The 17525-nt window shown below is 44.7% G+C and overlaps 1 protein-coding gene across 5 annotated transcripts in view; it reads right to left on the minus strand.

The window, feature by feature from the left end:
- The window catches only part of LOC133472577 (ephrin type-A receptor 6-like), an 80243-nt gene that overhangs the window by 42115 nt on the left and 20603 nt on the right, over positions 1-17525 (minus strand). For all 5 annotated transcript variants that reach the window (XM_061763650.1, XM_061763642.1, XM_061763657.1 and 2 more), the window contains exons 3-6: positions 7334-7462; positions 6695-6844; positions 6456-6617; positions 6130-6358 (exon numbers count right to left, since the gene is read on the minus strand). In XM_061763650.1, coding sequence (XP_061619634.1) covers positions 6130-6358; positions 6456-6617; positions 6695-6844; positions 7334-7462 — 670 coding nt within the window. The remainder of the gene's footprint in view (positions 1-6129; positions 6359-6455; positions 6618-6694; positions 6845-7333; positions 7463-17525) is intronic.

The following is a 17525-nucleotide window of genomic DNA, read 5'->3' on the forward strand; positions in this document are numbered from 1 at the left end:
TTGTTTCATGGAATGTAAATGGCATTGGTTCACAGGCAAAGAGAATTAAGATTATGCATTATATCACAAAATTAAAAACGGATCTCTTCTTCATACAAGAAACCCATTTGTCAAAATCTGAAGAAAATTACCTATCCGATTTAAACTTCAGTCAGTTCTTTTCAGCTAGCCATAACAGCAGACAAGGAGTCTTAATACTAATTCATAATAGACTACTTTTTACACTAAATAGCACAATAATTGACCCAGAAAGCAGATACATAATTGTTCATTCAACTATATTTAACAAATAATACACATTAGTTAATGTATTCGCCCCTAATACTGATGATCCAACTTTTATTCACATATTTTTTTCACAATTCCACAATTATATCCCAAACGGAGTTCCTACTCAAACAGTTAAGATACAGTAATTTCGAGCACAATAATAAATTGGGAAAATGTCTTGCAAACCAACTTCAACGTAACAAAGAAAAAACACTAATTACATCTGTCCAAGATTCAATTGGCAAATTTTCTCAATCACCAAAGGATATTAATATATTTTACAACTACTACAGTAGCTTATATTCATCCCATAATATGGCAAATAAAAACGACATTGAACTTTTTTCAATAACCTAAACATCCCTCAATTAACTTCAGAAAGTAAAGAGTTTTTAGATGCCCCATTAACCCTCGCAGTTGCATAAGGCCTTAAATAAGGCCTTAAACAATATGCTAACAGGTAGCGCTTCAGGCAATGACGGGTTTTCCTCTGAGTTCTATGAACATTTCTGGTGTATACGAGTATCACTATTTTTCAGAACGGTGGTAGAGATAAAAGATAAAGGCCTATTTAGAAGCCATATTAATACAGCCGCAATATAACTACTACTGAAACCAGGGAAAGACCCCACTCACCCAGCAAATTACAGACCACTGTCACTAATTAATAAGGACATCAAAATCATATATGAGGCTTTAGCCAACAAACTAGAAAACATTAATTCTCCCGTCATTAATACATTCTGACCAAACAGGTGCCATTAAAGGACGGAGGTCCACCAACAATGTCGAAATGCCGAAAAAGCTTTTGACAAAGTTAACTGGTCTTTTCTTTTTGATGTACTTCAGAAATTTGACTTCGGTGACTCATATATTCACTGGATCACAATGTTATACAACTCACCCAAAGCAACTGTCACCACAAATGGGGTCACATCACAAAGTTTCACTTTACAAAGAGGAACGAGACAAGGATGTCCTCTCTTGAGTTAACACTGGGGGACAATTTGAAAAAAAATTCTGTTGAGTTAGATTTTTATGCTGATTAAAACTAAAATTGGCATGCTGATTCCAAAATTGCAGTCAGTTTTTTCTCCACAGCTTACCCTCGAGATAAGCAAAATTCCACTGATTAGCTGTAGTAAGACTTGCCATCTGATTACGATTGGACTCATCTACCACGACGTGGCATCTTGTTTGTGCAGTCACAATTGAGACAGGGTGGTGAGAGGTGTGTGCAGCTCCCAATAGGTCAGTACTATCAATATCTGCAAACAGAAAGCCAGCATAGTAGGAATTAAGAGGATTTGTACTGGCTTTTCTCTTAACTTTGTAACCATGGGCATACCATTCTATTTCATTTTATGCAGGTTTTTTAGTCTTCAAAGCTTGTATCTATTCCATCTTGGTCTTTTATTTACATAGGTATAATGTATATTCCCTTTGCTCCACTTTGTTCTCACTTTGTTCAAAAACTTGAAGTGATAGAGAACAACTGAGCTCAGTTTTGGATTCCGCACCCAAAAATTTGTTAAAAACAGCTGTCAGACCTAACTCAACAAAAATTGTGTTCCCCAGTGTAATTTAAATCACGTACTGTACATCTACTTGATTATTTTTTTTGGATGATTTAAAACATTGGAACAGCTTACCTATCACTTTTAGGGCGTATAGCTACAGTAAAAATGAAAACGTTACCACAAATTAACTATTTATTTTCATTGATACCTTTCAAACCCACATTAAAACGGTTCCAAATGCTAGACTCTACAATTTTAAAATTGTATTCTAAAAATAAGAAAAATAGAATCAGCCTAGCTACCCTTCAGAAAGGTAAAGCAGAAGGGAGACTTGACGCACCCAACTTCAAACACTAATACTTAGCTAGTCAAATACAGTACCTCATTAAATGGTTACATCCAAATGTTGAACAACAATCTTGGCTGGAACTAGAACAGATAGACTGCAATAGCACCAACCTTTCAGATCTCCCATTTATTAGTCCCAAACGCCACAATTGTTTTAAGAATCTGATTATTGCTGCCACTTTATCAGCTTAGTGCAAAAGTCTAGAAACCAGACAATCTCAGTTAGCACCATACCATTCCTCCCCAATCTGGCACAATCCCGATTTTGAGATGAACAAAATACTGCAACACATGGGAAAAAAGTGGAATTGACCGCCTACATCACTTATTCAAAAATAATGTATTCATGTCATGTGAATGCTTATTCCAAGAATTTCAAATTAGAGGTGGTAACTTCCTTCAATACTATAAAGTTAGAACAACAATCCTAAAAAGATTCTCAACACACGCGAATACTTTGAACTACCAGTTTGTTTGGTTTTTTTCCGTTTTTTCAGAAAATCGTAGAACCACTTCCACAAAACAAAAAAAAACTCCTTTCAAAAGTATACAAAGTACTAATTTAATACACTTACCATTCGCAAAATGGGAAAAAGACCTCTCAGTGTCTACTGACATTGATTACTGACAAAAAAACAGTCATTTACAGCTAATCCAGTTCAAAGTACTCCATAGATCACACGTTACGCAATATAGTATGGATAAAATGGGCTATTCAATATCAAACATATTCATTCATTGTACTGAAAATGCTCCAGACACTTATTTGCATGCTCTTTGGCATTGTACACCCGTACAGCACTTCTGGTCACTAGTTACACAGAAATTTTCCTCACCTTTGAACGATAGGATTCCAATTACTCCTAATCTTTGTCTGCTGGGTGATTTAAAAGGTATAGAACTTCTAAATAAACATTCTCAACCAATATTTGTAATTATAGCTATCGCTAAAAAAACAATACAGTTAAACTGGAAAAATAAACAACCTATCAACATTAACCAACGGCAACATTTTGTCATAGAGTATAACACTAGAAAATATCCCTGCCAAACATAATAAGAAAATGGATAACTAAGAAAAGTTGGTCACCTTTCATTAAAATCGTGAAGCTTGATTCTGTTTGCCTGACACAAGAATGTCATACAGAAATGTAATGTAATGTTTAATGTAAATGTAATGTAATATCACCAAATAATTTCTTGTCATTTTATACCACTGTGCACACCATAGAGTCACTTGCATGCATTCTAACCCCTATCGTTCTAGATTTACGAGGTTGGCCTCTGGGGATGCTGCTTCCCCGTGCTCCTCTAGGGTATATTTGTGTCCGTGTTGCCCTCCTGCGGGATGCCGATCCTGGGGCTGCTCTCCGCCCTCGGGTACTGGGGTGGTGCCCATTGGCGCCACTCCGGGGGTGTCGTCTTGGGGGCTGTGGTGCTGCGTCCCGGGCCTGTGCCCTCCTCTTCCTTCTCCCCGGGGCGCACCGCGCTAGTCGTCGCCCTTCTCTCCCTCGGGCTGTGTGGGGTCCCCGGCTGACTTGGGGCTCATTGTGAGTGTCTTTTTTGTGTGGTCTGGACCCGCAGGAGTCTATCCTCCTATTTCACACACTCTTCACATTTTTAGTACTCACACTGTACATACTCCATCCATTGGGCACACTCATACCTCATTCAGGGTCCCCTGGGGGACCGGCACCAGGTATGGTGGGGCGGACGCCGGGCTGGGTGCTGGCACATCTTTGCTGGTTTCTGGTCTGGTCGCCCTCACCCCTTCACTGCTCTGCCGGTCCTCCAGTTTTAATGCATCATATACCCATCTGTGGGGGGAGGGCAAGGTCGAACTGGGGAGGACACTTGGCCAAGTGTCCCAGCACTCCGGCCTGCTCTCTGGCTCACCATGCCTTTCTCTTGTGGATTTTTAATGCACTACATACATTCATCCTTGGGGTGATGGTTGGCCTGGGTGGGGGTGACGGATGCGAGTCAGTATTGCCCTGTGACTGTCTCGCCTCACCCCCACCAGTTTCTCCAATTTTAATGCACTACACCCCACCACACACAATCACGGTACAGGGACAATGGTTTCCAGTCGGGGACCAGGTAACCATAGTAATAGGGTGGGTGGTGGGTTTTCACATTTCTCTTGGCTTGACTCCTGGCCCCTTTGGGCCCTGCCTTCCTCTCTCCTCTCTTGGCGCCCTCGCCCGTCGTGCTCACGACGGGCGCTTAACATGGGATTGCTTTGGTGAGCTATGACCGTTTTTGGGTGGTTGCTGGCTCCTGCGTTGGGCCTTGTTGGTGGGTGGGGCCCCCATGTTCTCCAGGGGTGGTGGGGGCAGTGGTGGTGGGGGGGCTTGCTGGGTCGGGGGTCGGGTTGGTCGTCTGGGAAAGTGATCCCTCCCTTTGGGACTGGTCGGGCGCTTTGGTTGGGCTCGGGACCTCCCTAGGTCCTGGGGGGTCGGTGCCGTCCCCCTGGTTGGGTCCCCTGCTGGACGGTCTTGCTGAGTCGGCTCCCCCTTTGTGGGTGGGTTGGGGGGGGCTCACCCTTCCTCGATGTGCCGGCTCAGCAACTCCACACACCAGTTGACTAACACGCATGTGATATGGTGTTCATTCACTAATAAGTTTGATGGACACACTGTAGACTTTAATTGCTTGTGCTGGGATCACTAAGAACATAGTTTATACTAACATATCAATTCACAGGTTCTTACAGGTCTTTAGACACGAAAAAGAATCCCACCGCACCACTCGTCAGTAGCACTGCCTTGCTCATTTTCACACACACACACAAAAAAAGAAAGATCTGCTACTAACTGTTTGTTCGTTACCAGCATAAGTCAACGACTTGTCAACAGTTTTGGATATACTGTAATTCATGATTTTTTTAACTTGATCGCTGAAACAAAGCTAATTCATCTAGTCTGATGAATTCTGTCTCAGATTTCAGAATTGCATATAGCAAAATTAGGTTTGTTTAGCATCCTATTTACTGTATTTATTTTACTTTTTCTCTGACATGCTCAATATTTTCAGTAAATTTACATCAGGCCTAATTCACCCAAAATTAAAATAATGTGTTCATAAGAAAGTAAGAATATCTACAATGGTCTTGTAAAGAGTTCTTTAAGTGGGGTACACACATACTGAAGATTGAATTTGAGCACTTTTCCCCTTTTCTCATCAGTCAGCAAAGGACCGATTATTGGATACCCTGACCGATTATCTTGTGGTGTGGAGTGCGTAAGAATGATTTTCCTCTCCAATCTCCTCTGAAAGCGGTCAGAGTCGATAATCAAAAATGTTAAAGGCGTTCAATATTTCCAATTGCAAATCCTCATGTGCGTGGTAAAAACCAAGTTTGGCTCAGCCAGCGACTCCATGATTGTGACGTAAAACAGAACGAGAGCCAATTAGGAAGTGACTTGATGCTCGCACTATTGCCGGCCACAAAGGGAGGAACATCTGGTTGTGTTTTATGTTTGTGTAACTTTCTCACGTCACATGACAGAAAAGAGTTTGCTACCACCATGTAGTTGCCAGAGAAGCTAACATTTAGCCTAGCTTCTTCCGATTCTACTACTATTCTTCTTTCTTAGTTTTTTCCAGCAGTCTGGATGCCCTGTGGCACCTTGCTGCTTCTCAGAGGCTTGCAATATATTGCAGTTTGTAGGAATTTTGCATGAATCCGACTTTGACTTTTCCAAATAAATGTTTCCAACAACAACTTGCGAAAAAAACTGAGCTGTACTGAACATAATGATAAAATTACAAATCTAATTGCATTCCTATAATACTGTATAACTATAAAAATAAATAACATGTATTAATAAATAATTAAATTTAAATTACAAATAGTTTGACACGCAGATGTGCTTAAAAATGTTCCTAAGCATTTGCAATAACATATACATTGGTGATTACCACATTGTTCTTGCAAAGTGATTAAGCAGGCCTAAAGTTGAACAAAAATGCCAAAACTAGTTCTTACTCTGGCAGTAGCCATCCGTTTCCTCGTGGCCAATGCTACATACGCAGTGACCCAGTGGCACCAACCAGTCTCCATCAGCACCACAGTACAATTTTGGCGTGTCTTTCTCTTCTGCGTTTTCGACACAGGAGCCCTTAACCTCCACCAGAGAAGAAGAGTCCATATGTGGTACAGTGTCAGGAAATACCGCCAGATTCCGCAGAGTCGATGGGCAGCGTTTGTAGAACACCTAAAATAAACAATTAAATAGGTAGGTCAGCTGGCCATGCGAGATGAATAATAAGGAATATTTCATAGCAGCGGCTCCGCTCAATGCTGCTACTAACCTTAACAGAGACAAGAGCAATACAAGCTCCAACATCCTGGAAGGCCAAGTAGAAACCCCTCTGTGCCAATGGCCCCACCTCCCTGACTTCAGTGTTGAGACGGAGAACACGATCACCAAGATCTGTCTGAGTAAAACTCTCATCTGCTGCAATGGTATCAACCTTGAAGTAACCATAAATTGTTTATTAGATTATTCATTTTCACACAAGATCTTTTGCAAATTTTTGTGAATACTAACCTTAGCATAGTCTGTGGGCCGAAAACGTGTCCCTGAAGGCAGTGGTTCATTCGTCTGTAGGTAGAAGAGGTTGAAGGTTTCCTTACAGGTGCCAGACACCCAAGGAATGGAGTTGCAGTCTCTCAGAGTGAAACGAAGCTCCACATATACCTACATGGAAACGTAAATACATTCATAACAATTGCCACAAGAATATTTTTTCACTTTTAAAACTAATATTTCTAGTAAAATAATAAAAAATATTGCGTACGTGTGGAAAATGATTCATTTGGCAAATCTATAAACTCTTGGATCGTAAATGTTTGCTATATACCTAGGGTTCAGTCAAACTAGGCAGTACACCTTCCTGTACCATGAATGATTTAAAATTATGTTTACTGATGAATCTGTATATGTTGGCATAGGCTTGCATATATTACTTCGAAGGATGCCTTCCCTGCATGTTTATCTTTACAATGTCCTCTTACAGCACTTATGAATTTCTAAGCGACAAGAGTTACAGTATGCGTATGAATGTATGTATGAGTGTATGAAATGGAAATGTGACACACTGTGACATACCAGCCCACGCTGTTTCTCTGATTAGTTTCATAGACCACCAATATTGAGGATATAGTGAGAGTGTAAAGCAACCCAGACCCTGTGTGCTGCTTGCCGCTGTATCCATCCAGATCGAAGCCAGTTGTTTTGGTTTAGCTCCATTACATGGCAAACTTGGAAGGTGTGGATTGGTCTGTTCTGTTCATCCATCTCGGTGATTGCATCCCACTGGAAAAAAAAAATGAAGAAGGGGGACGGGCGTGGGGGCTTTAACTCTGCCGAGAACAAAGAAAAACATCCCTTAGCTAAAAAATTTTGTTCTGTGTTCAAAAGACAAATAGGTGAGCCTTTTTTGGCCGTTTAATCACTTTTTGCGAGCAAAATCAAGTTATCATACTTTGTTTCATAGTTTGGTGTAAAATTGCCTTTTCCGTTTTTAAACAAGTTATGTATACTTGCTGATTTCTGTGAGGCATAAGCACAGACAAACTAAACTAGTATATGGACAAAAGCATGGGGGTACACCTTTTAATTAATTAGTTTGGCAATACCAGTCTAGAGAGTAACCCCCCTCTTGCCCAAAGTCAGCTGGGATAGGCTTCAGCTCACCCGTGACCCAAGACATGATAAGCAGCAGAAAACAAATTGTAAGGCTAGTTAATCAATCACTGATTGGGCTAGATACCAAGACAATTGGAGCAGTTCCTTTTCTGTTCCAGCATGACTGTGCCCCAGTACACAAAGGTCCAAGAAGGTATGTTTAGATGAGTTTGGTGTGGAAGAATATGAGAACCCTGATTTTAACCCCATGGAACAACTTTGGGATGAACTACAAAAGAGATTGTGTGCCATGCCCTCTCGTCCAACATCAGCGACCAATGCCTCACGCATTTTCGTCTGGACAGATGGACACACACACACACACACACACACACACACACACACACTAATACTTATGTATTACTACTTGTTAACTTGTTACTTGAAATGTTCAACCTATGCACCTCCCTCATGCAATGTCCATTAAAAATATAACAATAATTCAGTCAGTTCCAATATGTTTTTTTCAATATGTTGCATCTGTCAAAAATCTTCTCTTGCTGTTAGTAAATATCTGGAGTCACTCTCTTTAAAAACCAAAGACCAAGTCCGAAACCTTAGTATTCTGATAGATTCCGACCTGACTTTCAACAGTCATATCAAATCAATTACTAAAACTGCCTTCTTCCATTTGAAGAACATATCCAGAGTGAAGGCTTGCATGTGTCAAGCAGACCAGGAGAAGCTCATCCATGCTTTTATATCAAGTAGACTTGACTATTGTAATGGTCTTCTGACTGGACTCCCGAAAAAGAGCATTAAACAGCTGCAGCTCATTTAGAATGTTGCAGCTCGGGTTCTGACCAGAACAAAGAGGTCAGAGCATATTACTCCAATTCTAAAGTCTTTACACTGGCTTCCAGTCTGCTTTAGAATAGATTTTAAAGTTCTGCTACTGGTTTATAAATCACGAAACGGTTTAGGTCCTGAATACATGAATGAAATGCTAATGGAATATAAACCCAGGAGGGCTCTGAGATCGACCGACTCAGGTCAAATAGTGGAGCACAGGGTTCAAAGGAAACATGGTGAAGCAGCATTTAGCTATTATGCTGCACACAAATGGAATAAGTTACCAACAGAAGTGACGTCAGCCCCATGTGTACATGTTTTTAAGTCCAAGTTAAAAACTCTTCTTTGTGTCCATGCTTTTTAGAGCATTTCCACTTTTAAATGATATTTCTTGCACTGTACGCTGTTTTAATTGTATTTTTATTTTTTTCCTCTTTGTTTTAAATGGTGGCACTGGTCACCCGACTGGTTAGAGTGTCTGCGTCACAGTTCTGAGGACTGGGGTTCAATCCCTGGCCCCGACTGTGTGGAGTTTGCATGTTCTCCCCGTGCCTGCGTGGGTTTTCTCCGGGCACTCCAGTTTCCTCCCACATCCCAAAAACATGCATGAATTGGAGACTCTAAATTGCCCATAGGTGTGAATGTGAGTGCGAATGTTTGTTTGTTTGTATGTGCCCTGCGATTGGGAGGCAACCAGTTCAGGGTGTACCCCGCCTCCTGCCCAATGATGGCTGGGATAGGCTCCAGCACGCCCACGACCCTAGTGAGGAGAAGCAGCTCATAAAATGGATGGATGGATGTTTTAAACGTTTATAAGCGTTTTTTTCTTTGTTTTTAAATGCTTTTTATCATGTAAAGCACATTGCGTTACCTTGTGTATGAAATGCACTATATAAATACATTTGCTTTGCTTTTGCTTAGCTCTGTTTTTACTGTGTGTATTCATAAAAGCAAATGTTTATTGATAGAATGTATCTCCAGTGCCCACCCATGTATGAGCTGGGGTTATTGCATAGTGGACACTTTTTTGGGTTTGGGAGCACACATTCCAATGTATACACTGTTATAAATTATTATGCATGTAATATTTTATGTCAATACAAATTTGAGTTTTAGTTTTTTTGGGGACGTTTTTGCATGATACTCCTGTCAAGGTCAGTCATTCTCAACCACTGTGGTATGAGATATCATGAGCTGTACCACAGGAAATAATCCTATTCAACTTGATTGGTCCCCAAAATTATTATTTATTGACTAAAAAATAATTTATCTTTGTTCATTTATCTATGCCAGCGACATAGTGTGACAGGCAGAGCAATTAATTAACCATGTTAATGTTGCCATTCATAAAATAAAATAATAGGTTTGAGTTCAACTAAACAGACCGAGGTTTCACACTTTTTGTCATGAACAGAACAAAGGACAGGACCCAAAATGCACGACTCCAATTCAGATGGACAGTTTCAAAAAGAGAGGTTTAATAAACGGGCAGAGGTCGGTACACAGGCAGGCAATCCGTAAAGGCAACAGTATCCAAAACACGTGAGGCAAAAATGCAAGGTCAATAATCAGAACAGGGTCTAGTCTTACTATGAGTCAGTGATGTGGAAAGAAGGAATGCTGGAACATGACAACAAGGTACAATGACCATAAAGAATGAGACAGGAGGTTAAATGCATTGGGTAATTAGGGTAAACGACGCACAGGTGGGGAAGATGCTCTGAGGAGCAAGTGTGTACGAGACAGTGGGAAGACAACAACCATAACACACACCCATGACAGTATCCCCCCTTAACGGCCGGCCCCAGACGTCCCCGGAGCCCCAGGATGCGCAATGTGGAAGTCCCGAACGAGTGAGTCATCCGCGATAAACCCAGACGGCACTCAAGAACGTTCCTCAGGCCGGTAGCCCTCCCAGTCCACCACATATTGAAATCCCCTTCCCCTTCCGACAAGATGACAACAGCCGCTTCACCATGAAGACAGGGCCCCCGTCCATGAAACGGGGTGGAGGAAGGGGCCTGGAAGGCGGGACCAGAGGGGACTCCCGGGCGGGCTTGAACAGGCTGACGTGAAATGTAGGGTGGACCCGCATCGACTTTGGGAGCCTAAGCTTCATGGTGACAGGGTTGATGACCTTTGTGATGGGGAAGGGCCCAACGAACCTGGGAGCGAGCTTCCGGGACTCCACCCGGAGTGGAATATGCTTGGTGGAGAGTCAAACTCGCTGACCCACTTTGCAGTCCTCCTACGGTCAGCTGCGGTCTTGTAGGACCATCCTTGCCGTAGCAGCATTTGGTGGGCTCGCTCCCAGGTCCTCCTGCAGCATCTCATCAAGGTCAATGCAGATGGAACCGTGGACTTGGGGGCTATGGCAGGAAACAGAGATGGTTGGTAACCATGCACAATGTGAAAAGGCGATAGACCAGTGGATGCAGAGGGGAGAGAATTGTGAGAGAACTCGACCCAAACCAGCTTCTGAGTCCAGGATTGTGGCTCCTGTGACGCGAGGCATCGGAGCCCAGTCTCCAGGTCCTGGTTCAGCCTCTCAGTTTGTCGGTTAGTTTCAGGATGAAACCCAGAAGACAGACTGACGGTAACACCTATTAATTTGCAAAACTCCTTCCAAAATCGTGAAACAAATTGGGGGCCCCTATCCGATACCACATTCTTTGGAAAACCATGAAACTTGAATACCTGGTTTATCATCAACTCGGCAGTTTCTTTAGCTGAAGGGAGTTTCGGCAGTGCAATGAAGTGTGCCATCTTAGAGAACCTGTCAACAACTGTGAGAATGGTGGTATTTCCTTTAAAGGCCAGTATTCCTGTCACAAAGTCTACGGAAATGTCTGACCAAGGACGTTGTAGTCGCAATTCCCCAGAAGGACGTTGACGAGAGGGCTTGTTAGCAGCATTGACGTAATGGATAACATCTCGTCTAACATTAGGCCACCAAAAGCGCTGTTCGACCACAGATTGAGTTTTGGCAACGCCTGGGTGACATACAGTCCGGTTAGTGTGAGCCCAGTGGATGACTCTTTCCCTTAAGGTCGGGACCACTTAAAGACTGTTTTCAAGGCAATCTTCAGGGCTAAGAGTGTTCTTCAGAGCCTCTTTTACCGCAGTTTCAATGTCGCAAACAAAAGCAGAAATGAAACACGACATGGGCAAAATGGTTTTAGGGTCGGACAAAGAATTCTCCACGCAGAAAATACACGATAAAGCATCTGGCTTACCATATTTAGAACCAGGTCGGTAGGATAACGTGAAATTAAATCTTGTGAAGAATAGAGCCCATCTAACCTGCCTAGCATTTAATCTTTTAGCGGACTTGAGATACTCAAGGTTCTTGTGATCCGTCCATACTAAAAACGGGGTCTGAGCCCCTTCTAGCCAGTGGCTCCACTCCACCAAAACCACCTTGACAGCCAGCAGTTCACGGTCACCTATGTCGTAATTTCTCTCGGCTGGAGTCAGTTTTTTCGAGAGATAAGCACAAGGATGTAACTTACCATCCTTGAGACATTTCTGGGAGAGCACTGCTCCTATTCCGGCATCAGACTCATCAACTTCTACAACAAACTGCTGTTTGGGATCTGGCAAAGTGAGGATGGGAGCGGAGGTAAAGCTCGATTTTAGTTTCTGAAAAGCTGACTGACAAAGCGGGTTCCACACAAAGGGTCTGTATGGCGAGGTAAGATCATGCAAAGGCGAGGCATTGAACAAAATTTTTTTATTAACTTTCTGTAGAAATTTTCGAACCCTAAGAACCTTTGTACGTCCTTGCGTGACGTGGGAGTGGGCCAATTAGTCACGGCATCAACTTTGCAAGGGTCCATTTTGATTTCACCTGGAGCCAGCACGAAACGCAGAAAAGAAACGGACGCCTTGTGGAACTCACGTTTCTCAGCCATGACATAGTTCATTCTGCAGGAACTGCTGCAACACAGAGCGAATATGAATGATGTGAGTCTCCTCATCCGGGGAGAATATCAGAATATCATCCAACTATACAAAAACGTACATATTCAACGTCACGCAAGACATTGACAAAGGTCTGGAAAACAGCTGGAGCGTTAGTTAGTTCAAAAGGCATTACCAAATACTCATAATGTACCGTTGGTGTGTTAAATGCCATTTTACATTCATCCCCCGCCCTTATCCTGACTAGATGATACGCATTTCTTAAGTCTAGTTTGGTGAAAACCTTGTCTCCCTCCAGGAACTCAAAGGTGGTGGAGATGAGAGGAAGAGGGTACCTGTTTTTCACAGATATTTCATTGAGACCCCGGTAATCGATACAGGGTGGCAGGGTTTAGCTGGTTACCGGGGTTGACGTTCCTCAGGGGAGAGACGGAACCTGCCCAGTTGCATGGGTTCATCCGTGGTGACGCTAGCCAGTGGATTGAGACTGGCAACAGGGGATCTTGCCTTGGTTTGGCTGGTCACCGAGGCTCGTCCTCCAAGTGCGCCGTGGCGCATTCTTCCACCGATCTCCGTCCAGCTCACGATCCAAAACCCTTTTGTCGATCTTTTTGGCGAGTGCGATGAGTGTCCAAGTCGGTCGGCAGGTCTAGTGGGACCAAATGATCCTTGACGGCGGGGGATAGTCCTTGAAAAAATGCATCGTGTAGTACCCTGTTATTGCACTCTCAGCTGCTAGAATGCGAAAGTCAATCGCGTAATCTGACACCCTGCGCTTATCTTGTTGTAGGGTGACAAGGGACCGAGCTGCCTCACGATCTGGTGTGGAATACTGATAAACTTGCTCCATAGTCTTTACAAAAGATGCCCAAGAATGACAAGTGGGGGAATTGCGGCTGCATTCAGCAGTAGCGCACGACCAGTCAGGTGGGAAATGACAAAAGCGATCTTTGCCCGCTCGGTGGGGAAGAAAGCTGCCTGCAGCTCAAAGTGGAGTTCGCACTGAGTGATGAACGGCTTAATATTCCCCGAATCTCCAGAGAACCTCTCCGGTCGAGAGAGCTGTGGGCAGACAGCAGCGGATGTGGCAGGTGGCTGCATCGTGACTGCTTCACATGGAAACGGTGGTACAGTGGTGGCATCAGGTGCTGTGCCAGCTGGTTCCTTGTTTTGAACCATATTCATTAGCACTTCAAACTGTGAGGCCACCTCTCATCATAGTGTTCTGATGCTCTGACAGTCCCTTTAGATGAAGGTGGAGGGCAGCAAGATGCTCATCCTGATTCAAGATGCGTTGACCCTGCGCTTGGAGGGCTTTGCACACCGGGTCTGAGTCTGCTGGGTCCATGTTATGGCCAGTTCGTTCTGTCATGAACGGAACAAAGGACAGGACCCAAAATGCACGACTCCAATTCAGATGGACAGTTTCAAAAAGAGAGGCTTAATAAATGGGCAGAGGTCGGTACATAGGCAGGCAATCCGTAAAGGCAACAGTATCCAAAAAACCTGAGGCAAAAAGGCAAGGTCAATCATCAGAACAGGGTCTAGTCTTACTAAGAGTTGGTGATGTGGAAACAAGGAATGCTGGAACGTGACAACAAGGTACAACGAACTGGCGACCAGAAAGAATGAGAGAGGAGGTTAAATGCATGGGGTAATTAGGGTAAACGAGGCACAGGTGGGGAAGATGCTCTTAGGAGCAGGTGTGTACGAGACAGGGGGAAGACAACAACCATAACAGACACCCATGACACTTTTTCATGTAAAATAAGAGCCTTGGCTGAATAAAGGTTGGGAAATGCTGGTTTAGATTATCCATCCAGCCATCCATTTTCTACCGCTTATCCGAGGTCGGGTCGCGGGGGCAGTAGCTTTAGCAGGGACGCCCAGACTTCCCTATCCCCAGCCACTTCATCCATCTCTTCCGGGGGGATCCTGAGGCATTCCCAGACCAGCCGAAGGATGTAGTCTCTCCAGCGTGTTCTGGGTCGTCCCGTGTAGCAGCACGGAACGAGACTATGATGGATGAATACAGGACGGAATCTATACTGCTGTTTCGAACTCGCTCAACAGCTCCTGTGGCAGGCCGTGCTTCCTCGGCAGCCGTAAGAAGTACATCCTCTGGTGAACCTTTTTCAGGATGGAGTTGATGTTGGTCTCCCACTTCAGGTTCTGAGAAACTGTAATTCCCAGGAACTTGAAGGTCTCGACACAGGGAAGTTGGGCAGCGTGAGGGGCAGCTGTGGTGAAGGATGTTTCCTGAAGTCCACGATCATCTCCACCATCTTGAGCATAATCAGCTCCAGGTTGTATTGGCTGCACCAATGCTCTAGCCGCTTCGTCTCCTGTCGATAGGCAGACTCGTCAATGTCTTTGATGAGGCCGTTGACTGTGGTGCCGTCTGCAAACTTCAGGAGTTTGACAGCTGTGTGTGTTGAGGTGAATTCATTTGTGTAGAGAGAGAGAAGAGCAGCAGAGAGAGGACATATCCTTGGGGGGCCCCGGTGCTGTGGATGAGGTCGTGTCCCCCAGCCTCACCTGCCTGTCCTGCCCGTCAGGAAGCTGTAAATCCCCTGGAAGATGGCAGGCGAGACGCTGAGGTGGAGAAGCTTGGCGATGCTGCCACTTCCGTTGTTTACGGCCGGCCCCATTTGGACTTAGTGAGCATCGCTTCTATGCATGTATGCATTGTGGCCTTACCAAGATCTCCATAAAGTTTGTTAAAAAAAAAGAGCTCTCCGCTGAAGGAGGCTTGCGTTAGCCTTGTTCCTATGAGCCGCACAAATAATGGAAGCGTCACAACAGAAGGCGAAATTATGTCATCGTTCGAGGGGGCGACCACGGCACATTGCATGGAAGAAACACACAACACAACACAGCAGCAAGAAAGATGAAGACAGCGGTTAGGTAGCCAGCAGGTTATAAAGTGGCAGGGTAGCTGGAAAGGCAGCAGCTTGGTCCGGGCCGCAAGGATTTATGGCACAGACGAGCGCAAAACAGACCTGTGATTCTATCTGTGGCCAAAGTACGGTATCGGGATCCTGGGTAAAGTAAGCCATTTTAAACTAAAAAGCAAAACATTTCTGTACGGAGACGAAGCAGCTACAAGGCGTTATTCAAAATGTGCCAGCCGGTTCAATAGATAGTTTTCAAATCATCAAACTGGATTTTTCATTTGTCGGACTATGAAAAATAAAATAAAATGTCAAAATGGAGCGGCCGTAACCAACGGAAGCGGCACCATTTGTTGCACTACCCATCCTTGAGCCATCGCCTTGCTGTATCGTGGTGGAGGGGTTTGTACGTCCCAATGATCCAAAGAGCTAAGTTGTCAGGGGCTTTATGCCCCTGCTAGGGTCACTCAGGGCAAAAATGTCCAGATGAGGGACCAGACAAAGAATGCTCAAAGACCCTCTCTGACGATGACAGTAAATGGATGTTGTTTTCCCTCACCCGGTCACCGGAGCCCCCCTCTGGAGCCAGGCCTGGAGGTGGGGCTCAATGGCAAGCCGGCCAGGCAAAGCCAGAAGAGGTAACGTGGGTCCCCCTTCCCATGGCCTCAGCACCTGTAGGGGGGGCCCAGGGGGTCGGGTGATTGACTTCCCTCCGGCTCAGTGCCTGTACGTTGGGGTTCATCCAGTGGATGAGAGGGTAGCCTCCCTCCACCTTGGGTGATGGGATGGCTCCTGACTGTTGTTTTTGCCGATAAACCAGGCACTAGTTCAGAGACCTGCTGGGAACTTCTGGCAAAGTCCGATATCAGGAGGAGTTTAAATTCCCATCTCCGGCAGGGAGGCAGGGGAAATTGAGTCAGAGTGGACCATTGTTGAGACGGCCAACCAGAGTTGTGGCCATAAGCTGTTCGGTACCTGTCGTGGCGGAAATCCCCGAACTCGTTGATGGACACCGGCAGTAAGGGATGCCGTCAAGCTGAAGAAGAAGTCCCATCGAGCCTTTTTGGCCAGTTGGACTCCGGAGGCAGCTGATGAGTATGGGCGGAATGCAGCTTTGGTGGTCGCTGCGGCAAAAACTCGGGTGTGGGAGGAGGCTCTGGAGAACCACGTCCGGATGGCTTCGAGGAAATTTTGGTCCACCATCTGACATCTCAGGAGGCGGAAGCAGTGCGCCATTGGCACTGTGTATAGTAGGGATGGGGCGCTGCTGACCTCAACTCGGGACATTGTGAGTCGGTAGACCTAATATTTCGAAGACCTCCTCAATCTACTGACACACCTTCGTCTGAGGAAGCAGAATCTGGGGGCTCTGAGGCAGGTTCTCCCATCTCTGTGGTTGAAGTCACTGAGGTGGTTAAAAAGCTCATCAGTGGCAGGGCCCCAGGGGTGGATAAGATCTGCTTGCAGTTCCTAAAGGCTCTGGATGTTGTGGAGCTGTCTTGGCTGACAAGCCTCTGCAACATCGCATGGATATCGGGGACAGTGCCTCAGGATTGGCAGACAGGAGTGGTGGTCCCAACTACGAGGTGATCACACTCAGGATTATTCAGGGGTTCTGGAGAGGAGGATCCATCTGTAAGTCGAATCTCAGATTCAGGAGGAGCAGTTTCGTTTTCGTCCTGGCCGTGGAACAGTGGACCAGCTCTACACCCTCATCAGGGTCCTGGAGGATGCACTGGAGTTCGCCCAACGAGTCTACAATGTGCTTTGTGGACTTGGATGAGGCATGTCCCTCGGGGGGTCCTGTGGGGGGTACTCCAGGAGTCATTTTTCAGTGTTTCAACAGTTTCTGTGTTGCAGAGGTGTAGACAGGCTAATTCTTTCCTCACTAAATAAGGCTGGCTTTTTAGATGTGTTTAGTGAATGAATGCCATTTTAATTGCAGTAACTGTAACATAAAGCTAAAAAAGTGGCTTCTAAGGTTTATGTCATGTATATCACTACAGAGGTTGAAAAACATCAGCTGGTTGTCTCACTAACTATTAAATACCTTCCCTTTTCTCACCATGCAAGCTTTCTCT

Source organism: Phyllopteryx taeniolatus, chromosome 2, assembly GCF_024500385.1.
Source record: "Phyllopteryx taeniolatus isolate TA_2022b chromosome 2, UOR_Ptae_1.2, whole genome shotgun sequence".
In the NCBI taxonomy this organism is placed as follows: Eukaryota; Metazoa; Chordata; class Actinopteri; order Syngnathiformes; family Syngnathidae; genus Phyllopteryx; species Phyllopteryx taeniolatus.